A 27,106-nucleotide genomic window follows, 5' to 3' on the forward strand; every position below is an offset into this window, starting at 1 on the left:
TAATTAACATTGTGTTATTACGTTTTTAGTTCATTGTTTTGTTTATTTTCACTTTGATGTTGGTCTGTATTATACATGACGTTAGGATATTTGAACATCTGTATATGAAATCTTACCATACTGATGGGTGTTTCATAGAAGACATTATCAAATTAAGAAGTATACTAGTAATGATTTATTTTGAACAACATTTACATTTATTACATACAGTAAATATGGCCTGCCATATAGTTAAATCACAACCTATACAGATAACAATTGTGTATACAAAAGTATTGTTAAAATAGACTGTAATGCAGTCTAAGGGGGATAACTCTAAATCCTCTCTATTTGTGTTTCACAACCTTTATATCGATATTCTCGAACTGATGCTCTAATACAAACGTCCTCAAATTTGTTTTCTATTTAAAAGGTGTTAGCCTATCGCTAACAAGACGCATATTAACACATGTTGAAAATTAAATGTAAAGTCTATTTTTTTTCGTCCAATTTTCATCGCTTAAATAATTATCGTATTCTCACCCATTTGCACATGAGCACTTGAAACACTCGTCAATTTTGCTATGAATTAAGATAAAAAAAAAAAAAAAAAATAAGGAGAAAGATTAGGTGATATTTTTAAACAATTGTTCTAAATATAAAAGTTATAATTACTAAAGTTAATAGATTGTTTCTATTGTGTGTGCATTATAATAGGTAATAACAACGGTGCTAGATAAAGTGTCCATTTTGATAAATGATCATTTAAAGTGAATTTGTGAAAACGTACAAAAATTAATTACATAATGAGAGAATCTTTCTATGTAAAAAACGCCGACACAAAAACCAAAACAACTTTTAACTGGTCTAGTATTTGTTAAATAAAGATGTATTGATTTTTGTCAGTGCATATTACCGCATGTTGTTTTAGGAACATTCAAATCAATCATTGTATCAGAGCATGCATTTTTCAATATTCTGTATTAATGTAAATCAATATTATACTCTATTTATATTTAATTAGCATAATGTCTATTACTCCAAGGAACATTGTTAGTTATGAAATATATAGGAAAACATAAAAAACAACTTAGTCAAATTGCTTTAAGTTCAAAACATAAATGTTTAAAGTCACAGTTCGCAAGAACTGATTGGTAATTGCTTAACGCCACCTAAGCACAAAACGGCTATATCGTAGCGAGAGTTACAATTACAACAAACAGAATAAAGAATACATGTTAGGTGCAATTGTAAAAAATGTAAAAAATATTAACGTTGCACAATCATCGATGTAGTTCTGGTGATTGAACTGACATTACATAATGTGTCTTTAATTCTCAATTCAAAGGTGAAGCATAACATTTTATTTTTAAATCTATCAGAGAAACTCAACAATAGAACAATATCTTAAATTTGGATTTGATAGAACGGAACAAAATTCAATTTGTGATTGAATATAAAAACCCAAAATGCAGAACAATACAAAACACAATGAAATATATATTTCCTTATTTTAACCGTTCAAAATTGTTGACAATGGTACTTTGAGGACATGATACAACTTATTTATCTAAAATGAAACAGTTTGTTGTATACAGTTTAGTCAACACTATAATGTTGACTGATCTTATTGACTATTTATCTACGGAATACTGTTTCATAAATATAAATACTCTATCGTATGGTACTGTAGTCTAGGAGATATCTTTCTCAATTAAAATTTCTTCTTTATTCTATTTTCTGTCAATTGTGTATTGACACCAAGTAATGAGGTGATAAGATATTTTGATTTATCAAAAACGTTCGAAATCTTGTAATCTATCTGAAGGTTCCAAACTTTCACACATTGTCCTTTCTTTCTTTCTCTTCATTTCTTCAAGTCTTTCTTTCAGTCTCCTTTCTTGTGCCTCTTTTTTAGCAGTCAGTCTGCAAAAGTTTTAGAAACATAGGTAATGAAGTACATAAAATTATTTAAAATGTATGCATTTAAATTTGCTCTTAAATTGTGCACCACTTATTTTTGTCCTGTTATAGACAGAAATGTTAACTTTTAAAAAAAAGGCAACAGTAGTATACCGATTCAAAACTCGTAAATCCATGGACAAAAACAAGATCGGGTAACTATAACTGAGGGAAACGCATTAAAGATAAGAGGAGAACAACGACACAACATTAAAATGTAACACACACAGAAACGGACTAAGCACTAGACAAAACCCGATGAGAATAACAAATATAACATTAAAACCAAATACATGAATTTGGGATAGAAAAGTACCGTGACACGTCTTATAGTAATGTGAATTCACACTCAAACACAAGAGAAAACAAACGAAACAACGGAAACACACGTTAAAATGTAACACACACAGAAACGAGCTATAATATAACAATGGCTATATTTCTGACTTGGTACAGGACATTTTTAAAGAAAAAAAAATGGTGGGTTGAACCTGGTTTTGTGTATTAAAATGACACCATAATATTACAGGACTACAATACAAATAAATCTGTTTCCTAACCAGATCCTAGATTGAAGATAATTTAACACAGCTCAGCAACGGAGCTTAAAACGGTATGTTTCTTTAAATTGTATGATGTTTTACCCAGTCTAAAGCAAAACTTGGGGATGCTTACATTATCTTATGCCTTTGTTCATTAAAAAAAACCCCGAATTCGAAACCTTTTACACCACGAAATACACTTGTTTCATGTTAAGCTCAAAATACAATTGATGTCTGAGACATTTGAAATTATATCTATCCATATTATGTACATTGATGTAATAAAGAGAAAAATGATTTATAAAAACTTGTTTTAAATACAACAATGGATATGTGTAGCAGTGTATGTGCTGTTAGATGACTGGTTGCAAGAATGAAATTTCCTGACTTATCTTCACTTTTACTTACTGTTTGTCCATCATCAAAGCCTTCTCTAATAATTCCAGGGCTTGTTCCTCCCTTGACTTATGTGTTTCTTTCCTTCTGGCTTTTCTCTCCTCTAGCAATTCTGTTTGCCTGTATCTCTCTGTCGCTAGTTTATTATCAGCAGTCGACAGATTCTGCATAATGGCATCGGTTTCCTGAAATAAAAATATGTTTATTGCATGTTATGAATAAAAAGACATGAAGCATCAACATCAATTAAACAGAAATCCAACGAAAACTAAAATGAAAAATAAACAGACCATGACAAGACCGTCACTACGTGTCAGGATCTTCATTTATAGACCAGGATCTTTATTACAGCATGTAGTTATCTTCGTGAAAATAAAAAAAAAAACCTTGAGTACATGTTGAAAACCTAATGCGTAGACAAAATCATGTTGTCTTCATGCTTACATCTTCACTGCCATAATTTTCAAAAGCTTTGGGTAATCCAAAAACAGACTATTAAAGATCTGTTATCGATTTTTGATAGTAAATATAACTATTTTATCAAGGTTATATGTAATTTAAACGAAAGATTCGTGTCATGTTTTCGTGTATAAAGTCCTTACATAAGAAAAATGTCATAAAAATATCTTTTAATTAAAGAAGTATTTTGCAGATCACGTGCGTTGGCCTTATCTTCTAATGATGATTGGAGTACGAAAAGATATTTAAATCAGAACAAAAATAAAAAATGTTAATATGAACAAAATGGACAAATAAAACTTAAATCAGTTATCAAAGGAAATCACATATTTACATGCATAACATGTGAGAATCATGATCAGTTATGTGATTAAAGCCACGTAATATCATAAGATTGATGGTTGGGAAGAGGAATAAAGTAGGTACTCATTCTGTGGTTTTTAGCTCACCTGGCCCAAAGGGCCAAGTGAGCTTTTCCCATCACTTGGCATCCGGCGTCCGTCGTCCGTCGTCGTCGTCCTGCGTCGTTAACTTTTACAAAAATCTTCTCCTCTGAAACTACAAAGCCAAATTTTACCAAACTTGGCCACAACCATCATTGGGGTATCTAGTATTAAAAATGTGTCCGGTGACCCGGTCAACCAACCAAGACGGCCACCATGGCTAAAAATAGAACATAGGGGTAAAATGCGGTTTTTGGCTTATAACTAAAAAACCCAAAGCATTTAGAGCAAGTCTGACATGGGGGGGGGGGGGGGGGGGGTAAAATTGTCTATTAGGTCAAGTCCTATCTGCCCTGAAATTTTCAGAAATATCGGACAACCCGTTGTTGGGTTGCTGCCCCTGAATTGGTAATTTTATGGAAATTTTACTGTTTTGAGTTATTATCTTAAATATCATTATAGATAGAGATAAACTGTAAACAGCAATAATGTTCAGCAAAGTAAGATTTACAAATAATTCAACATAACCGAAATGGTCAGTTGACCCCTTTAGGAGTTATTGCCCTTTATAGTCAATTTTTAACCATTTTTCGTAAATCTTAGTAATCTTTTACAAAAAATCTTCTCCTCTGAAACTACTGGGTTGAATTAATCCAAACTTGGCCACAATCATTTTTGGGGTATTTAGTTTAAAAAATGTGTCCGCCGACCCGGCCATCCAACCAAGATAGCCGCCATGGCTAAAAAAAGAACATAGGGGTAAAATGCAGTTTTTGGCTTATAACTCAAAAACCAAAGCATTTAGAGCAAATCTGACTGAAGTTAACTTGTTTATCAGGTCAAGATCTATCTGCCCTTAAATTTTCAGATAAATCGGACAACCCGTTGTTGGGTTGCTGCCCCTAAATTGGTAAGTTTAAGGAAATTTTGCTGTTTTTGGTTATTATCTTGAATACTATTATAGATAGAGATAACCTGTAAACAGCAATAATATTCAGAAAAGTAAGATTTACAAATAAGTCAACATGACTGAAATGGTCAATTGACCCCCTAAGGAGTTATTGTCCTTAAGCTTTATAGTCAATTTTTAACAATTTTCATAAAATTTGTAAATTTTTACTAACATTTTCCACTGAAACTACTGGGCCAAGTTCATTATAGTTAGAGATAATTGTAAGCAGCAAGAATGTTCAGTAAAGTAAGATGTACAAACACATCACCATCACCAAAACACAATTTTGTCATGAATCTATCTGCTTCTTTTGTTTAATATTCACATATACCAAGGTGAGCGACACAAGCTCTTTAGAGCCTCTAGTTTTATTTACTCAGGCGCTTACGGTTTAAATGAATGTACAATGTTTTCCTCCTTCCAGACATCAATATTTAATAAAAATTACGAGCCCTTCGATTCGTGATAATTTGTATAACGATCAAGATTATTATTTCAGTTTTACATCTTACTGATGAAGGATATTAGTTATCCTGGACCGATATATTCAACATTTGTTTATGATTTATTGTTTTTTTGTGTGATATTGCACCCTTTTTGGACTTGATATATATACCCATACATTTTTGGGAAAATGCATGCTCCGCAGATACAAGTTCGCAGGAAATTGTTGAACCTTCCATATTGATATGAAAAAGCCATGGGTAATGCTTAGCAACTCAATATGGAAAATAAATTACTTTCTCATATTGCCTATAACTTATTCATAACGGTTTTGTCATTAAGTGTAGCTTTGAGTAAGTATCTGATATTAAACCGATTCTATTTCTGCAATGCAATGTTATTTAAACAAAATGGAAATACATCTATTATTAATATATTAATTTCAATATTTAAATGTTCATTTTGTAAATAAATAAACCGTACAAATCTTAGTAAATCTTGATGAACAATAGCTCAGAATTATTACTAACAAAAATTATTATATCATTATTGCAAATTGGAAATTTTGGATATGCCAAGTATGTCTGTTTCATATTTAGAGAACATGGGTCATGAGGATCGACGATTAAAGCAATAATTTTATTATATTTTCCCCCTGATATCGATGATAAAAGCAATGATTTCTTTTCCCCATATATCTATGATAAAAGCAATGATTTCTTTTCCATATATCGATGAAAAGAGCAATGAATTCTTTTCCCCATATATCGATGAAAAGAGCTTTGGTTTCTTTCCCTCATATATCGATAAGAGCAATGATTTCTTTTTCCCTATATATCGATGAAACGAGCAATGATGTTTTTCCCCAATATATCGATGATAAGAGCAATGATTTCTTTTCCATATATCGACGATAAGAGCAATGATTTCTTTTCTCCAATATATCGATGAAAAGAGCAATAATTTCTCCCTATATATCGATGATAAGATCAATGATTTCTTTTTCCAATATATAGATGATAAGAGCTTTGGTTTCTTTCCTCCATATATCGACGATAAGAGCAATGATTTCTTTTTCCCAATATATCGATGATTAGAGCAATGATTTCTTTTCCATATATCGACGATAAAAGCAATGATTTCTTTTTTTCAATATATCGATGATAAGAGCTTTGGTTTCTTTCCACCATATATCGATGAAAAGAGCAATAATTTCTTTTCCCCCTCATATCGATGATAAAAGCAATGATTTCTTTTCCCCAGATATCTTTGATAAGAGTAATGATTTCTATTCCATATATCGACAATTAGAGCAATGATTTCTTTTTACCAATATATCGATGAAAAAAGCAATGATTTTCCCCTCATATATCGATGATAAGAGCAACCATGATTTCTTTTCCCCATATATCGATGATACGAGCAATAATTTCTTTTTTCACATGTATCGATGATAAGAGCAATGATTCCCCCTCATAAATCGATCATACGACCAATGATTTCTTTGTCCCATATATCGATGATAAGAGCAATGATTTCTTTTTCCCATATATCGATGATAAGAGCAACCATGATTTCTTTTCCCCATATATAGATGATAAGAGCAATAATTTCTTTTTCCCCATATATTGATGATTCATACGAGCAATGATTTCTTTTCCCCATATATTGATGATAAGAGCAATGATTTCTTTTTTCCCAAAGTTCAATTCTCATTCAAATTATCTGCCCCAGCATCTAGCTTGAACATGACTCATTTAGAACATTTTACGGCTATTTTCTCTTTAACACAACGGTATACTGTCATGGTTACGGAAACGTATTACAATGTATTAGGCACATAATGAAAACATTAAAAATCTGCAAATTTTGATTGAAACTCCAAATTTTAAATTAATAATCTCAAAATATTGACAATAACTTGAATCTTTTTAAATTAAAATCTTAATTTTTTTAATTTTCAAAGTAAAAATTTTGTCTTTTATAAACTCGAAATTTCGACTTTTCAAAAGTAGAATTTTCAACTTTATTATCAAAATTCGACTTTCAAAATCTAAAACCTTGTCACTGTTCACTTAAGATTTAGTTAACTGTTACATGTACACCGTCTCTTTAGGTACCATTTAATTGGGCCTAACATTCCTTACATCACAAAAGAATGTCTAATGAATTTCTAAGCAGGTAAGAAGTATATACAACAGTGTCAATTCTTCGTGGTCTGATATTGATTGGCAAACAAACAGCAGCAGTAAACTTCAGTTAAGTATATCACGTTGGAGGAGTCATGAATGTACAGTTTGATCATATATATGATTTCGACATGTCCATGTAAATGTAGCATTTAGATTTGTTATGCGTCGAAATGTAAAATCACGCATCAAAAAGGGTCAGTTTATTGGTGAATGAGAGGGATGAAGGTAATAATGTTATTCAATGGACTAAAAATCCCAAATAAAAGGAAGATCTTTAAAATATATATGTGTATCACATAAATTTATCAAACAGATAAGTAATTGTTCCCTAGCCTTCCAAAGTGATTGCTTTTAAATTTCAATTATGCAATGGCTAAATTTATTTGCACGATGAAGACGTATATAAGTACCAAGCCACTTTGACATTTTTTGTTTTGTTTTCTTAATATTTTTTTTGAGAATTATTGATATTCATTGAACACGTTTTAATTGAAAAAGTTTTTTAACAGTTAATGATCCAAGAAAATACAAAAATGATTTTTTTTAAATAAGTGTTTTCTTACTAAAAGAAAATTATCTTAACACTGAATTGTCACTTTTTGTCCTTGACTTGTTGTCTGTGACTTTTTTGTCTTATGACTTTATGTCCTACATTCAGTTTTAAACACACTAGGAGATTTTAATAAATTTCTTAAAACCATGTATTGGGATGCTGATGTACATTCCTATTTTGGAAGAACTGTTGAGATGCTATGTAATATAAACACACAAACTTATCAAATCATATAAAATGAAGTAATTGTATAATTACCGCTTGTAAAGCTTTCTTGCTCATTATAGGACTTGGAGTAGGTAAACTTCTTGATGACTGAGAACTGATGGGTCTTTCAACAGGTGCCATTGATGGTACACTAAGTGATGAAGGACTCCTGGATTCATTAAACTGAAGTCTACTTTGTTCTTTCCTTTTCATATAGTCTTTGACACTTGCTTTATTCTCATCCGATCGTTCGTCTATAAAGGAAATACGAGAACTATTTCTGGACGACCTACTTTTTCTTCCTTTCTCGTCTAGGTACTTGTTGACACTATTCCTTTCATAGTCCATACGTCGCTGTTCTGTAATAAGAATAACAGGTAATTAGATTAACAGGTAATTAGATTAACAGGTAATAAGAATATTAGGTAAGAAAAATAACAGGTAAGAAAAATAACAGGTAAGAAAAATAACAGGTAATAAAAATATCAAGTAAGAAAAATAACAGGTAAGAAAAATAACAGATAATAAGATTAACAGCTGATGAGGAAACATTATTTAATTATCGAACTTTAATTTCAACATGCAAATAGAAACTTATGTATCATCCTTTTTTATATATTCCTATATATTCTAGCAAAAACATGTGAATTTGGTTCATACAGACATGCAAGTACTCATTTTTCAATAATGCTTTCTAAAATGTCGGGTTTAATATTCTTTTGATATAATCGATAAAATACTTAAAATATTTGACTCTGAAGGTTTTTTACGTACCTAACATTCTAGATTCTGCCCTGAGTTGTTCGGTCTCGTCCTCAAAATCCAACATTGTTCCCCTAAGTTCCATCCGACTTTCTTCTATAGCGTCAATCATGTCCTCTGTTTCTTGTTCGAACAAATCAAGAAGACTCTCCACAAATGCTTTCTAAAATAAATGACATAACAGTTAGCGAATGTAGCCTTGACGAGGGTCTAACTCCCCAATTAGTCACATAATATATAATAAAAGGGTAAAAGAAATATTGCAAATGGTCCAAACAAATAATGAGTGGGATAATTAGTGACTTATACATAAACTACATATAAGATAAAATGATTGTCAAAATGTATCTAATACTCATCTGATTAACATTGCAATGTTTCAGTATCTTACAGTCAAAAAGGTATACCTTTTCAGTAAGAGGAGTTGTTAACGTTCTACTATTTTTGTGAATAGTTCAGGTATTACGCAACCTATATAAAATAATTTCCTTCCTTTGAAACGTATAATTTATTAATAAGACTGCTTCTGCTGACATATCTCTTTGGGTCACCGAGACACACACGCTCCGACAACAGTTCCAGTATATAGTTATCAAAGGTACCAGGATTATAATTTAGTACGCCAGACATGCGTTTCGTCTACATAAGACCCATCAGTGACGCTCATACAAAAACATTTATAAAGCGGAACAAGTACAAAGTTGAAGAGCATTGATGATCCAAAATTCCAAAGTAGCTTGTACGGTAAAAAACTTAAATTAGATCTTAAGTTCTGACTGCATTTTACCTCTTTATAAACCTGTACGGTCAAAACTTAAATAAGAATTGCAGTTTTAATTTACTCGACCTTTTCAGTATCTAAAACGGTAGAAAAACTTATTATAAACTAGACTTTAAAGTTTTCGATCAGTAGCATACTTTTCTTTTAGTTTTGATTGTATTACAATGACAGACTTGGTCACTTCGGTGTTGACATGAATATCAATTATGTGGTCACTTTTATTTTTCTGTTTACAAAACTTTGAATTTTTCGAAAAGCTAAGGATTTTCCTATCCCAGGAATAGATAACCTTAGTCGAATTTGGCACATTTTTTTAAAATTTTGGATCCTCAATGCTCTTTAACTTTGTATTTGTTTGGCTATATAACTATTTTGATATGAGCGTCACTGATGAGTCTCATGTAGACGAAACGCGCGTCTAGCGTCCTAAATTATAATCCTGGTACCTTTGATAACTTTGTACACCTAGCCGTATTTGGCACAACGTTTTGGTATTTGGGTCTTCAATGCTCTTAAACTTTATACTTGTTTGCCTTATATCATACAAAACAGTAATATAGAATATATAATGTAAACTCATTATATCATACGAAACAGTAATATAGGGTTATTGCATGAATATTGGGGAATAGTGTCCCGAGTAGAATTTTATATTGCACGAGCTTGCAATATATGTTCTACGAGGGACAATAATCCCCAATATTCATGCAATAACCATTTTATTGTATAGCAATATAATATTTGAAAGTAAAAATTGAAATATACTAATATTTTGTCGTTGATGACGTCATACATTTTGATGATTTATTGCACTAGTGTAATAAATAATTTATTGCACGCTTACTTTTGGTTACTTTCTGTGGGAAATATTATATTGCTATGCAATAATATAGAATATATAATCATACGAAACAGTAATATATAATATATAATCATACGAAACAGTAATATAGAATATATAATCATACGAAACAGTAATATAAAAAATAGAGACATGTTTAAAACTCATTATATCATACGAAACAGTAATATAGAATATATAATGTCATACGAAACATTAATATAGAATATATAATGTCATACGAAACAGTAATATAGAATATATAATGTCATACGAAACAGTAATATAGAATTTATAATGTCATACGAAACAGTAATATAGAATATATAATGTCATACGAAACAGTAATATAGAATATATAATGTCATACGATATAGTAATATAGAATATATAATGTAGATCGTGGTCAATAGAAATATGGATTATGTTGACATTTTACATTATAATATGACTATAAATTTTCTGTTTTCTCATTGGCTAAAAGCATAGGAAATCCTCTTTGATAAAACATTATATTCACCGCGTCAAAAATCACGAGAGGTTAATATAAGATTTGGAACAGCGTCCGTGTACCTAAATATAGAAACGGGGAATTCTTGTTAGCTATTTAAGGGATGTATAAATAAAATGGTTTTTAATTGGACGATCGAATAAATATCAACCAATCAGCGCTCTCGACATAAAATCGTTTCGATCTAACAGACGACAGTTACATGTTTCCGGCAACAAAGTATGGCTGGAGCAGCAGAATTAGCTACTGAAAAACGCTTTCCATCGTTAAATAATGAGGAAATTAAGATTTCCAATGCCAGTGTTGAACAATTGTTCAAATGTAACAATAAAGTTCAATTTAAAGTGAAATTTTAAGTGAAAATTTACTATCATATACATGTACATGTATCTAGTTTTTTATTCTGTTGTATTCAATATTGTTCATGTTTTGTTCTTTAAAAATTGAAATGATACAATATTCTTCTAGTTTTAATTATGCAGAATTAAATATGCCTAAAAATCAAACCCAAGCATAAAATAAAAACAGTCTAGGCAAAATACCATCTAACCAAGGATATATTTCACAATCTAAAAATATGAAAATGACACTGAGAACTAAAGAGTCATATAATAAAGCAATTGTTGACTTTTGATATCAGTTGATACAATGATTTATCAACCCCAGATGTGATATTCACCTCGGCCGTTGGCCTTGGTGAATATCACATCTCTGGGGTTGATAAATCATTGTATCAACCTCATCAAAAGTCAATAATTGTATAATGTTTAAGTAGATTAGTTATTGGTCACTTTGCATATATTTGAGCTTCAGAATTAATAATTTATAGAAAGGTTGTCCAGGATGCGTTGTCAGGATTGAATTCTGATATATTCAAGGAAGAGATGTGTTTATCATAAACCGGATCTTGATTATCGATGTAACTGTATATAGCATAGTTAAATGTTTCGTTAATGTTACCGACATGTACTATTGAAACTATTTAGAACAGTTGACTTCGTGTACAGTTCAATATCTACTTGAAAGAAAGCAATTATAATACATTCCATCTATATTGATGATTTAATAATTTCCTTGCTTGTTAAAACATAATTAAATTAACAATGAACTATATGTACATTGCAGAGTCATTGCACAATTGAGTGATGTAATGGAAATTTACAGATATGCGATCTTCACAGTTTTAACAAGACATAATAAGATGCGAAAGAAATGCTAAAAAGTGCATTTCAAGACATTATACAATTTTTGACTGTTGATGACGTTGGTAAGTCATTGGATCAACTGAAATCAAAAGTTAACAATTGTTTTATTAATATCTGACTTTTTATCCTTTTAAAATTTGTAAGTATTTGCACAAGATACCTTTGCTCGCGTTTAAAACTGATCTCCGTTTTTATATTAAATTTGTGCACGTGCTTTGTAGTTGCTTATTATCATAAGTTTAAAAATTCCACAAATTAAACAAACTAAAAAAACCAAATACACCTTAAAAAAACAAAACAATCAAGAGCAGAGAAATATACACCGGGAAAAAAAAAGAATAAGAAAAAAAAAACCCTGGAAATTTACTTAACGTCGTGAACGTTGCCTTAGAATATCTATATTAAGGTACACGGACGTTGTTCCAAATCTATTTAAGATGCTAGACGGTGTAAGCTGCTATGAGTAGGCTCTATGGTATTGGTGTATGCGAGCATGATAAAGATTTTCAGAGAAATACTGTTTCGTGATCACTGATATTGGTAATCACAAAACGGTACGACTTGTGGATGTGTTTTCTTCTCTTTTTTTGGTATTGTTTTGTTAATGATGTTGTGCTTAAAGATTATGGTTTGAGGTTGAGTTTGGTAGTGGTGTTACACTGTAGGTATAGTAGTGTTACAATGTAGGTATAGTAGTGTTACAATGTAGGTATAGTAGTGTTACAATGTAGATATAGTGGTGATACAATGTAGATAAAGCGATGATACAATGTAGATACATAAAGTGATGATAAATGTAAATATAGTGATGATTCAATGTAGATAAAGTGGTGATACTGTAATGTTTATTGGTCGTTAAGGTTACTAATAAGTAGGATCTTATTGTAGCAATGCATGGTTTACGCTAGAGAAAGAGTTAGACAGATTTAGACGTTTAGCAGGAGAGTAAGTGGTTCGGTCCATTGGTATGGGGGTGTTTGAGAGGTACTCTTGTGTTTGGTATCGGAAACATTTAGAGAACACCCCTATCCAGAAAATAGTATATTCGCCCTGGGGTATATAAGAGAGTGAGAAACGGCATTCGAGGCTGTCAGTTGGCTGTCGATGAGCTGACATCCTTCAACAGAACGTACGTCGGATATATTAAGTGCTGGAAGAGCCTTGATATTCAGAGGACATTTTGTACTGGGTACAAAGTGGACGTACACGTTGATAGGATTGACATAGCAGACTGTCCCACTCGGAGGACAGGCTGTACCAGCCCGCACTGTCTGGTAGTGACAGACTGTCCCACTCGGAGGACAGGCTGTACCAGCCCGCACTGTCTGGTAGTGACAGACTGTCCCACTCGGAGGACAACTTGTACCAGGTCGCACTGTCTGGTAGTGACATACTGTCCCACTCGGAGGACAACTTGTACCAGGCTGCACTGTCTAGTAGTAACAGACCGTCCCATTCGGAGGACAAGCTGTACCAGCCATACTGTCCTTAAGTGACACATTGTCCCATCTTGTGGACAGGCTGTTCTATTGCATTATATTTGTATATATATTTGTCTGTTGTAACTTTATTTCGACAAAGAGTCAGTGTGTATATTTTAGTTCATTGTGCATAACGTAGATAGTTTTAGTTTTTAGTATTGCCGTATTGTTTGTGGACAACTTGGATCCAAGTATTGACTGGAACGGACGTTTGGGATACAAACGCCTGGTTACACGTTACATATTTGGTGGCAGCGGTGGGATTCAAGTTGTCTATGAAATACTATTTGATTGATTGATCGGTATTTAATTTATTGTCAGTTAACATCAATGTTTACTTAAAAGATTAAAGTGAATCAACTGTGAGGCATAGTTGTAAGTCATGGCTGAGTTGTAACACGAGTGTATTATTTAATAAAAATTGTTTCATTTTGATTACACTGATTGCAATAAATATGTCGAATATTGACGATCAGATTGCTGAAATTAGTAGGCAAATACAGTCTCTTAGCGAAAGCACAATACAACATGGACAAAGTTTAATATCTACACCTAAAGATCAGGGTGTTTGTTCGAAGTTTGTTGAAAATAAAGATCGATATTTTCATCTTAAGCCGGAATTAACGAAAAATCAAAGTACTGCTCATACTGTTTGCTCTGGTTCGAATAATGTAAAAATTAAACCTTCAAAATATGATGGCACTACTCCATGGATGGATTACTTATCACATTTTGAGATGTGTGCCCTAGTAAATGAGTGGTCTGAACACCAAAAAGGTTTGTACTTGGCCGTGTCACTGATTGGACAGGCTCAAGCAGTCCTTGGTGATTTACCAAAGGAAAAGAGACAAATATTTTCAGACCTAGTTAATGCACTTGAGGAACGATTTGCTCCTTCAAGTCAAACTGAACTACACCGGGTTCAATTTAAGGAATGTCGTCAAAGAGCAAGTGACACTTTGCCGGGGTTAGGTCAGTCAGTTAGAAGACTTTCTAATCTGGCATACCCGACTGCTCCGTTAGAATTAAGGGACACGCTCGCCAAAGAACAATTTATAGATGCGTTAGTAGACTCCGAAATGAGACTGAGAATTAAACAGTCCCGTCCAAAAGGTCTTAACGATGCTATACGATTGGCAGTTGAGCTTGAAGCGTATAACACGGCTGAGAGCAAAACACTGAACAGTATGGGTCATTTACGACATACTACTGGTGACGAACGGACAGAAACACCTAATAGTCGTGTTACGGCTGTATCTATGGGACAAATGACGACATGGATGCAAACGATTCAGAATAATTTACTGGCCATAACAAAAGAGATTAAAGATTTGAAGTCCCAAAGAGAGTTCAAACAAAGGAGGAAGATAGATAACACACAAAGTAAAGGGAAAAGGTGTGGTCCCTGTTTTAGTTGTGGAGAAATAGGGCATTTTGCAAGAAATTGTCTTAATAATAATCAGAAGCAAAGTACTCGGGAAACAGATAACACCGGAACATATACAGACGGTACAGTCAAGACACTGAAGTCTGAAGTTAAATATAATGACAAAGGCGCTGTTGCTGTTTCAGCATCAGGGGATGCCGGAATGTTTGTCGAGTTAAAAATTCAAGGTGTACCAGTCAAGTTTGTGGTGGATACAAGAGCTACACTAACGCTAGTTTCTACAAGAGTATATCATTCAATTCCTGACTTGTGTAGGCCATATTTGAGTGAAACTAGGTCACAGATAAAGTCCGTCAGTGACAAGTATCTAAGTCTTCGAGGTAAAGGTAGTTTCACACTTGATTTTGGTAAAGAGAAGTTTATATCAGAGGCCGTTGTAACTGACCTGCAAGTCGATGGTATTCTAGGTTTGGACTTTATGAAGACAAATAAGTGTCTGATTGACGTGTTTGGTAACTTATTACACATTGATAACTTTGAGGTCCCCCTACGTGTTCAAGGTACCCAAAATAGAAATGCTAATGTTTACAGAAAACCTTGTCAGATAGCACCAGACAGACAGTCAAAAACGGACCGTGAGTGTTCTAAGAGAGAACAAAGTCAGGTGAATATAGTAACAAGTAAGATGCCAGACATAGGTAAAGACTTGACTTTAAATGAGTTACAATCGAATGACTCGGACCTTAAACGTGTTAAGCGGTGGCTGACGGAGGGTCAAAGGCCACATTACAATGAGGTATCAAATAAAGGATATTCTCTAAGGTCATTATGGAGTCAGTTTGATTGTTTAGAGCTTCAAGGTGGTATAGTGGTTAGACGCCACGACGATCGGGAACGGAACATTGTGAAATTACAAGCGGTAATTCCAATGTCTGAGCGCAAGCAAGTTTTACAATGCTGTCATGAGACAAAGTGTGCAGGTCACCTAGGTATACATAAAACTATAGAGAAAATACGTCAGTCTTTCTATTGGCCTGGTTTGCAATCCGACGTTAGGACGTATGTTGCTAGTTGCAATCAGTGTACTAGGAGAAAACGCCCAATGAAAAGGAAACGTGTCTCGTGGAGATTAGAGGACAATGGTCGTCACGAAAGTAAGAGACCAGCCTGTTTGGCTGATAATGTAAATAAGTAAAATTCGGATTATGTATAAATGATGTTGAATTAAATTTTGTAATTTAAAATATAACATGCGGGACGCATGTAGATTGAGGCATGGGTTATGTAATGTTTATTGGTCGTTAAGGTTACTAATAAGTAGGATCTTATTGTAGCAATGCATGGTTTACGCTAGAGAAAGAGTTAGACAGATTTAGACGTTTAGCAGGAGAGTAAGTGGTTCGGTCCATTGGTATGGGGGTGTTTGAGAGGTACTCTTGTGTTTGGTATCGGAAACATTTAGAGAACACCCCTATCCAGAAAATAGTATATTCGCCCTGGGGTATATAAGAGAGTGAGAAACCGCATTCGAGGCTGTCAGTTGGCTGTCGATGAGCTGACATCCTTCAACAGAGCGTACGTCGGATATATTAAGTGCTGGAAGAGCCTTGATATTCAGAGGACATTTTGTACTGGGTACAAAGTGGACGTACACGTTGATAGGATTGACATAGCAGACTGTCCCACTCGGAGGACAGGCTGTACCAGCCCGCACTGTCTGGTAGTGACAGACTGTCCCACTCGGAGGACAGGCTGTACCAGCCCGCACTGTCTGGTAGTGACAGACTGTCCCACTCGGAGGACAACTTGTACCAGGTCGCACTGTCTGGTAGTGACATACTGTCCCACTCGGAGGACAACTTGTACCAGGCTGCACTGTCTAGTAGTAACAGACCGTCCCATTCGGAGGACAAGCTGTACCAGCCATACTGTCTTTAAGTGACACATTGTCCCATCTTGTGGACAGGCTGTTCTATTGTATTATATTTGTATATATATTTGTCTGTTGTAACTTTATTTCGACAAAGAGTCAGTGTGTATATTTTAGTTCATTGTGCATAACGTAGATAGTTTTAGTTTTTAGTATTGCCGTATTGTTTGTGGACAACTTGGATCCAAGTATTGACTGGAACGGACGTTTGGGATACAAACGCCTGGTTACACGTTACAATACAATGCAAATATAGTTGTGATACAATGTAGATATAGTGATGATTCAATGTAGATATAGTGGTGATACAATTTAGATATAGTGATGATTCAATGTAGATAAAGTGGTGATACAATGCAGACATAGTGGTGATACAATGTAGATATAGTGATGATACAATGCAGATATAGTGGTGATCCATGGTAGATATAGTGATGATACGATGTAGATAGAGTGGTGATACACTGTTGATAGAGTGATGATACAACGTAGATATATATAGTGGTGATATAATGTAGATAGAGTGGTGATACAATTTCGATATAGTGGTGATACCATGTAGATAAAGTGGAGATTCAATGATAAAAATTAAGGTTTGTGCGATCTTAACTTCAATAAAGAAGTAATTTCAACCGTACTAAATAATCTATTATGAATAAAAAGAGATAAATTTGCATTCTACGTCATCAATAATTTTCTGAAACAACTTTTGGTTCTAATCAATCTCCAATTTTCGTATCGAAATAGGTTTCCGTGTCATTTGAAAATAATGTTAATTACATGTTCAAAAGCCAGAGTTCCAACCTTCTGTCATAATACACGAAAAAGAGAATAAAAGTGCCAATTTAAAGAATGGTTAGATACAATTACAAAATCAATGTAGTCTTTGTAATGCTAGGGATCACTTTTAAGTAATATCGACCACTACTTTATTTTACTTTCAACTTAATACTAAATAACAGCTCACTATTCGATAGAAAGGTGTGTTTACACATTCAAATTGTAGTTAGTAAGAATTTGCATCGATATTGGTCGAACCTGGGAACATTTAAAACTTAACAGCATCAATATTCCTGAGGAAATAGACAATGACGATCAATAATAATCCAGGACTTTATTTAGAGGTGTCAAAGGGTATCACAGTCTTCAGATGCTCCTTCTCTGGTTTGTATCCCATGACATTCAAAACGTGTTCGAAATAATCGAACATGATCTGGTTTGTGTACCATGACCTTCAAAAGTTGTTAGAAATAGTCGAACATGCTCTGGTTTGTGTCCCATGGCCTTCAAAAGTTGTTAGAAATAGTCGAACATGCTCTGGTTTGTGTCCCATGACCTTCAAAAGTTGTTAGAAATAGTCGAACATGCTTTGGTTTGTGTACCATGACCTTCAAAAGTTGTTAGAAATAGTCGAACATGCTCTGGTTTGTGTCCCATGGCCTTCACAACTTTTTAGAAATAGTAGAACATGCTCTGGTTTGTGTACCATGGCCTTCAAACGTTGTTAGAAATAGTCGAACATGCTCTAGTTTGTGTCCCATGGCCTTCACAACTTTTTAGAAATAGTCGAACATGCTCTGGTTTGTGTACCATGGCCTTCAAAAGTTGTTGGAAATAGTCGAACATGCTCTGATTTATGTCCCATGACCTTCGAAGGGTGAAAATGTTAATGAACTCCTCTGGCAATTCGTCCACTTGAATTACATCCATAGACCTTTTTTTCTATACATTACTGAAATATTTGTTTTGTGTTTCTTAACACTTTAGTCACATATCTCTTACATATCTACCAGTTTAGATTTGGTGAACAGTTTTATTGTTGTAAATAAAGGCAACAGTAGTATACCGTTGTTCGAAACTCGTAAATCGATTGAGAAAAAAACAAATCCAGGTTACAAATTAAAACTGAAGGAAATGCATCAAATATAAGAGGAGAACAACGACACAATAGAAACATGACATTAAAATGTAACACAAACAGAAACGAACTATAATACAACAATGGCCATTTTCCTGACTTGGTACAGGACATTTATTTTTTTTTCTTTCTTAAAATGGTTGGTTGAACCTGGTTTTGTGGCATGCCAAACTTCTCGGTTTTATGGCAATAATAACATTAAAATAACAACATTACATGACAGGACTAAAATACAAATAAATGGGAAATATATAGGACAGAGAAACACCCGAATAATAGCTAACAACAGGTACAAGGTTTAAAATTTAATACGTGCGTTTCGTCCACATAAGACTAACCAGTGACGCTCAGATGAAATATGTTGAAAGCTAAAACAAATACAAAGTCGAAGAGCACTGAGGACCAAAAGTTCCAAAAAGTTGTGCCCAATACGGCTAGGGTTTTCTGTTTTGGATAAGAACATCCTTATTATTTAAAATAGTTCATACTTTTGCAAACAGTAAATTTTACAAAATGACTATATAATAGATATACATGATAAAACTAAAGTGGTGACTAACTACAAAATAAAAACGGATACATTACATAAAACAACTTAATCCAGCACATAAAAATACACAGCCGATAGCTGTAAAATATTCATCCCTTTAAATACAAGAAACATAGTTCTGTTGTTTTGTTGGGGTACTTTTTATGACGTGATCGATAGGGATAGCCAATGGAAGATTCTGATTAAAAGGGAACTTGTATACTACGTCACGTTTCTCTGCCTATTTAAGAAATGCGTCGGTCGTTTATATCCAATTGATTTGTCCTTTAGGAATCTTAGTGATAGTTCGTTTATCTAAATTTACTATATTTTCTGGGGGTTTAGTTAGTGTCTACTCGAGGGAGATTTATAGTTTGACCTATTGTATGGACATCTACTGTGGACTTTTTTTTTATTATTAGGTTATTAAGTTATAAGCCTTGCAACTTTGATAACTATTCACATACGTTTTGTCCCCGAGGGTATCACCAGCCCAGTAGTCACCACTTCGATAGTGACATGAATATCAATTATATGGTCATTTTATAAATTTACTGTTTGCAAAAGTATGAATTATTTGAAATACTAAGCATGCATAGATCACCATAGCCTTGTTTGGCACATCTGTTTGGAATTTTGGGTCATAAATGCTCAACTTTGTACTTGTTTGGGTTTCAAACTATTTTGATCTGAGATGAGTCTTATGTAGACGAAACGCGCGTCTGGCGTATTAAATTATAAGTTACCTTTGACAACTATTTACACCACTGGGTCGATGCCACTGCTGGTGAATGTTTCGTCACTGAGGATATATCACCAGCTCAGTAGTCAGCACTCATGAATATCAATTATATAGTCATTTTTATTTTCCCTTTTTGCAAAAGTATGAATTATTCGAAATACTAAGGATTTTCTTATCCCAGGCATAATTCACCTTAGCCGTATTTCGCACAACATTTTGGAATTTCGGGTCATAAATGCTCTTCAACTTTTTACCTGTTTGGCTGTCAAATGTGAACGTCATTGATGAGTCTTATATAGACGAAAGAGTCGTCTGCCGTAATGAATTACAATTCTGGTACTATTTACACCACTGGGTCGATGCCACTGCTGGTGGACGTTTTGTCCCCGAGGATATCACCAGCCCAGTAGTCAGCACTTCGGTGTTGACATGAATATCAATTATATGGTCATTCTAAATTTTATAAATTAATTGTTTGCAAAAGTATGATTAGTTATCAAATGGTACCAGGATAATAATCTTGTATCCCAGACGCGCGTTTCGTCTTCATAAGACTCATCAGTGTGCACATATCAAAAAAGTTATAAAGTCAAACAAGTACAAAGCTGAAGAGCATTCAAGATCCAATTATTCGAAATACTAAGGATTTTATTATCCCAAGCATAGATCACCTTATCCGTGTTTGGCACAACTTTTAGGAATGTTGTGTCATAAATGCCCTTCAACGTTGTACTTGTTTGGCTTTCTATCTTTTTTTTTATCTGAGCGTCACTGATGAGTCTTATACGCGTCTGGCGTATTAAATTATATGCCTGGTACCTTTTATAACTATTTACTTTTCGTTGTCTTTTATATTTTTGTCTTTGATTGATGCATTGGTTCAGTCTACCTTCTGTTTCTAATAATATCAAATTATAATATGAACTAGCTTCACCTACAAAAAGATCAGTTGAACACAAGAACAGCACTTCGACATTATCCGACAGTGTTTCTTTGTTTTTAATGATTACATTTTTCTTACTACTGATATGATAAGCGGACGTGACGTCAATTTGTTTTGAAACATCGTGTTTAGTTTTGGTTGAGTAAGTAGACAGAACACGGAATCGATCACATAGCTCTTTCAGTCTCATTAATATTTCCGATTTACCTGAAATCTGCCAGCACAATTAATAGTATTAACCACATTCCGTATGGTTCAATATCCAAACAAGTTAAATTTAACCAGTTCCACAATAATAAGAATCATAAAGAACCGTAAAGGTTGTGCACTGAAGTTTACGTTGCTTTTTTTATACTGATGGGTTGTTGACTTTTTCGCAATATTCCTTTTTATTAATGAAATTTACAAGTACTGATCATTGTAAAATATAGGCATCAAGGATACAAAAAAGTTAAAGATAAACGTTTTCAGAAATGGAACATTATGAATATTATAGAGTCAAATTAAAGGAAAATAACAAACTCTGACATTTTACTGAACTGGAAAAAAACAAACCCAAACAAACAAAACAAACAAAAAAAATATTAAACAAAACAAAAATAACAAACAAAACAAAACAAATTTTTTTAAAACTAAAGTCAATATGAAAAATAAGCTCCCCAGGAACATAGAACTTAAAACAAATATCACCACAAGTTATTGACGGAGAATTTAATTATAACATTGTTTATCTAAGACTTTGAATAAAACCAATTGTTCCATTTTTAGGACTATTGTGTTAGTACATCAATAAAAGTACTTAGTCTAACATTTAAATATTGACTGCTAATGGAAACTATTTTTGATTACACTACAGATATCAATTATAAGATCAATCGACACCTTCTTTTACATAAACTTTCACAATAAAATGATTTGTTTATACAAGCGAGACGAAAGAAAAGAGACAGTCATAAGTAGACAATCACAGTGTAGACAATAAACTGACAACGCAAAAAGAAAAAGACCAAACGACGAACATCAGAATATAAAACACAAAATTGAAGACTGCTCACACGAGCCCGAACAAAAACCAGGGGTACAACTTCTATAGGACCAGAATATGAAACATTACATTGAAGACTGCTCAACACGAGCCCGAACAAAAACCAGGGGTACAACTTCTATAGGATCAGAATATGAAACACTACATTGAAGACTGCTCAACACGAGCACGAACAAAAACCAGGGGTACAACTTCTATAGGATCAGAATATAAAACACAAAACTGAAGACTGCTCAACACGAGCCCGAACAAAAACCAGGGGTACAACTTCTATAGGATTAGAATATGAAACACTACATTGAAGACTGCTCAACACGAGCCCGAACAAAAACCAGGGGTACAACTTCTATAGGATTAGAATATGAAACACTACATTGAAGACTGCTCAACACGAGCACGAACAAAAACCAGGGGTACAACTTCTATAGGATCAGAATATAAAACACAAAACTGAAGACTGCTCAACACGAGCCCGAACAAAAACCAGGGGTACAACTTCTATAGGATCAGAATATGAAACACTACATTGAAGACTGCTCAACACGAGCACGAACAAAAACCAGGGGTACAACTTCTATAGGATCAGAATATAAAACACAAAACTGAAGACTGCTCAACACGAGCCCGAACAAAAACCAGGGGTACAACTTCTATAGGATTAGAATATGAAACACTACATTGAAGACTGCTCAACACGAGCCCGAACAAAAACCAGGGGTACAACTTCTATAGGATTAGAATATGAAACACTACATTGAAGACTGCTCAACACGAGCCCGAACAAAAACCAGGGGTACAACTTCTATAGGACCAGAATATGAAACACTACATTGAAGACTGCTCAACACGAACCCGAACAAAAACCAGGGGTACAACTTCTATAGGATCAGAATATGAAACACTACATTGAAGACTGCTCAACACGGGCCCGAACAAAAACCAGGAGTACAACTTCTATAGGATAAGTCGGTTTAGAAGTGCAGTTTCTCGTTTTTATACTGTAATTCAAATATATCAGAAATTTTGCTTTTCCGCATATTTTAGATTGTTGAATTTTTTTTTGCAATTAGTTGCATGTTTTCTATGCATCCTTGACATTATTAGCCGTTAAAAAAAAAGAACAGAATAGCATCTTCTATTGGAAGATTTTTTGCAATGTTTCCCCCCAAAAAAACTTAAAACTGTATCAACACAAACTAAAAGATACACAAATCACACCAGAAACGGTTACTGTATAACTTCGGGATTAATACTATCGTGTATGTACAGGTTCAAATAAGCATGGATGACAAACATTATGGGTTCTAGAAAAAATGCACAATCAAAACAAATTCGCTTTTTTTTTTTACTGTTTTCAGAAAATATGCAAATCTTTTAATAGCTGTTCGGACTTTAAAATATTTAACCTATCTTTTAGGTCCTTGTATAAACCGTTTGAATAAAACAAACCAAAGAAGACACTGCTCATTTCAGTGTTAGAAGTCGATAAGACAAAAAGAAAATAAAGGTTTCACAATATATACGACTTAATCTTAAGATACTTCTTAGTTGCATTAATAAAAGAGAAATAAAAGTACCGAGATTGCTAAACTAAAAATAAATTACCCGCACATGTGAAAATAGTATTTTGATTTTTCCTTTCAACTTACCCGCACATGTGACCTTATTCCTTTGATTTATCCTTTTATATTACCCGCACATGTGGACTGAGTATTTTGATTTTTCCTTTAACTTACCAACACTTGTGGACCGAGACTTTTTTTTTCTTTTTCAAGGGAGTTAACTCTTGGCGCGACGTTAAGCGTTTGAATTCCCGCAAAACGTCACTTTTTGCGGGACGTAATGCGTGTAATGTTCCGTAATAAGAAACGTAATGTGGAATTTTTATGCTCCAATTTCTGTTTCTCCCGCATGCTAACTTCTACGCCATTAATATTAATGCATTCGATTCTAACATGATAACAGTCTAATAACATTATAAGAAATAAAACAAATTACTGTTTCTTTGAGATCTTCAACAAAATATCGTATAGTGAGCAATCTCAAGACGACTGACCCTTTTGTTGTATGTCAATTATCATTTTTATTATCATTCATCATCCATAATTGACATTTTATTACATCACAAGAAACCCATGATATTTTAAAACTAATACGGAAAATGTAGGTAAACGCCGCTAATATAAACAATGACACACCTTTTATAAAAGAACAGAGTTCTTATTTCTTCCAAGTTGCACGTATTTTATCTAACAAAAGGCAATAGCCAACAGTATGTTTATACATCCGTAAAAATTTTGACGGGACATATTATGCATGGTATACAAATGCCCGCGTCCGTCTGTCCGTCGTAAACATGGTACAGCATGTTATCCAAAATAATAAGACGACGGGCGTATCATGCGCTCGTAGCGCAACTGTTTATTTTGGTTTTTTTTTATATTTTTTATAAATATATTAGAGAAATGACGGAATGACAGCAAACACAATGCAATTTCCAATATAATCAATATTTCCGAATGGCATAACTCTTTTAAAGAATAGTTGATATGCACTGATTTTCGAGCGTGTCCATACGATATCAGTTTTATAGAAAGTTAACAAGAATTGTACACTTGAAAAATTTAATTAACCAGAAGGACCGGAAGGACAGACAGAGGAATGGACGTGCGATATTTTATGTACGCGCTATATGGTGAAAAAAATATATAGTTATTGACCAACGCTATGAGAGAAGGATTTTAATCGCAACTAATCCAATCGTATTTGCCAAATAAAAAAAAATCAAAGTTATAGTTTCATTGTTTGGAAAAAATCATTCTTTAGCAAATTGAAGACTTCTCCTTTATAAGATTTTGCTTTTGTTTTCTGACCACATAAAACAGAAGATGTGGTATAATTGCCAATGAGACAACTCTCAACAAGAGACAAACATGACACAGAAATTAATAACTATAGGTCACCGTACGGTCTTCAACAATGAGCAAATCCCATATCGCATAGTCAGCTATAAAAGATTACGAAATGATAATGTAAAACAATTCAAACGAGAAAAGTAACGGCCTAATTCATGTGCTACAATTTATGTCCAAAAAAAGAAGTTCCGTTAGCAGGATAATGCTGAGTTCACACGTAATTCGAATTCGATTCGTATTAACAAATTCGAATTAGTTTAATTCGCATTCAAAATGTTATACGTACTAACGTAAATTCTAATTCGAATTGCAATGCGCGTTAAATTTGATTTACTGTCCAAACGACGTTAGCTTTTAATTCGTATCAACAAAACCGGATTTCTCAGTGATTAGAACGTGAATAAAAGGATTTTAAGAAATATTTGTAATGAAACAGCAGCCCACCAAACAAAACAAAATAAATCTAGAGGTCAACATACGGTATGAAATAATATACGAGTGTGTACAGTAAATGTACCTGTATGTCAAGTTCTGAATTGCCGAGTCTTTAATTTTAAAAGCCGTAAAAATTATCAACAGTCCGTAATAACTTTTCTTGAGATGTTTCTCAGGCTTAGACCACAAACAGAGAGAGGGATTTGATATTCACATGATTTTATTTCCGGAAACAATATTACCAATTTAAAGAAAGTAATTTACCCATGTTACAAGCAATATTTATACATCTGAAAAATGTCTCCGGTCATTTGCAGAGATAACGTCGAAATTGTCTGCCAGCGACGTCGTGCACTTTAGCGCTAACGTTGAGGTTACAAAGGGGGGACGCAATTTTTTTGATAAATCGCGTTTATCATGGAATCAAGCACGGTGACCTATATTTTTTATTTAGGATTTGGAGAAAGCATGACAAAATGCAATTTATGCAAAAAAATTATAAAAATGACATTTTCAGAAACAGTTTATTTCTATTTTTTTAGGTTTAAAAAAATACCACTTTGAGCATCTGGTCCGCAATGACAAGCAAGGCTTGAATAATTGTATAGTTATTCATGTAGTGATTTATTTTTTTCCTTTTTGTCACTTATCACAGCTTCAGATTGAACCCGATCTTAATAATTTACGACGAAAAATATCTGCTCCAAAATTGTTTTAACATTGCCTATTTTTTTTACAAAATTGCACAAATCCCCAATTTTCAGCCTCAATTTTCTCGAAAACAAGCACGGTGACCTATGTTTTATTTTGTGTTTTATTTTATAACCCGCCAAGGCCTACAACATATTACAAATTTATAAAAATGACATTTAATCGAGAAACTGTATCGGATGCCCTTAACTTACCCGCACATGTGCACTGAGTATTTTGATCTTTTTATTTTTACATACTCGCACATGTAGACTGAGTCTTTTGAATTTTTCTTTTAACGTACTCGCACATGTGGACCGAGTCTTGATTTTTCCTTATAATTTACCCGCACATGTTGACCGAGTCTTTTGATTTTTCCTTTTGATTTACCCACACATGTGGACCGAGTCTTGATTTTTCCTTTTAACTTACCCACACATGTGAACTGAGACTTTTGTTTTTTTTCTTTTAACTTACACGTACATGTGGACTGATACTTTTGATTTTCCTTTTAACTTACCCGCACATGTGGACTGATACTTTTGATTTTCCTTTTAACTTACCCGTACATGTGGACTGAGACTTTTGACTTTTCTTTTAACTTACCCGCACATGTGGACTGAGTCTTTTGATTTTGCCCTGAATATCTGGATTTTTTAGTAACTCTTCCATAGCGGTATGTCTGTAACCAAGAAATTGACAACAAAAAAGTTTGTTAAATCTCAATTAAGCAATGTTAACTAGTCATGAAAGTTCAACTGCAATAACATATTTTAAAATGAAGTACGTTCAATTGCTACAAATCACCACATCGTAAAACGTTTGGGAATCCTGCAATTTAAAAGCTAATCAATGATATTAC

General features: G+C 33.5%; 1 protein-coding gene across 3 annotated transcripts; it reads right to left on the reverse strand.

Moving 5' to 3' along the window:
- Window positions 1–160: 160 nt before the first annotated feature.
- Window positions 161–27,106, reverse strand: LOC143060184 (uncharacterized). Of its 3 annotated transcripts, none has more exons than XM_076233549.1 (5): window positions 26,851–27,106; window positions 8,904–9,054; window positions 8,181–8,488; window positions 2,892–3,064; window positions 161–1,905 (listed from the first exon to the last, which is right to left on the reverse strand). In XM_076233549.1, the coding sequence occupies exons 1-5, from the start codon at window positions 26,914–26,916 to the stop codon at window positions 1,773–1,775; spliced, it is 831 nt and encodes a 276-aa protein (XP_076089664.1). In that variant the 5' UTR covers window positions 26,917–27,106; the 3' UTR covers window positions 161–1,772. The 3 variants fall into 3 exon arrangements, with proteins under 3 accessions (XP_076089664.1, XP_076089665.1, XP_076089666.1); XM_076233550.1 differs by lacking the exon at window positions 26,851–27,106 and adding an exon at window positions 23,898–23,942; XM_076233551.1 differs by lacking the exon at window positions 26,851–27,106 and adding an exon at window positions 23,810–23,814.

This window comes from Mytilus galloprovincialis, chromosome 1 (genome assembly GCF_965363235.1).
Source record: "Mytilus galloprovincialis chromosome 1, xbMytGall1.hap1.1, whole genome shotgun sequence".
NCBI classification, from domain to species: domain Eukaryota; kingdom Metazoa; phylum Mollusca; class Bivalvia; order Mytilida; family Mytilidae; genus Mytilus; species Mytilus galloprovincialis.

Coding starts and splice junctions, on each gene's coding strand:
- LOC143060184 (XM_076233549.1), bottom strand. CDS start 26,916: ATGGAAGAGTTACTAAAAAATCCAGATATTCAGGGCAAAATCAAAAGA. Junction 9,055..26,850: donor GACTCAGTCCACATGTGCGG/GTAAGTTAAAAG, acceptor CATTTATTTTAG/AAAGCATTTGTGGAGAGTCT. Junction 3,065..8,180: donor GCAAGAAAGCTTTACAAGCG/GTAATTATACAA, acceptor TTTTTATTTCAG/GAAACCGATGCCATTATGCA.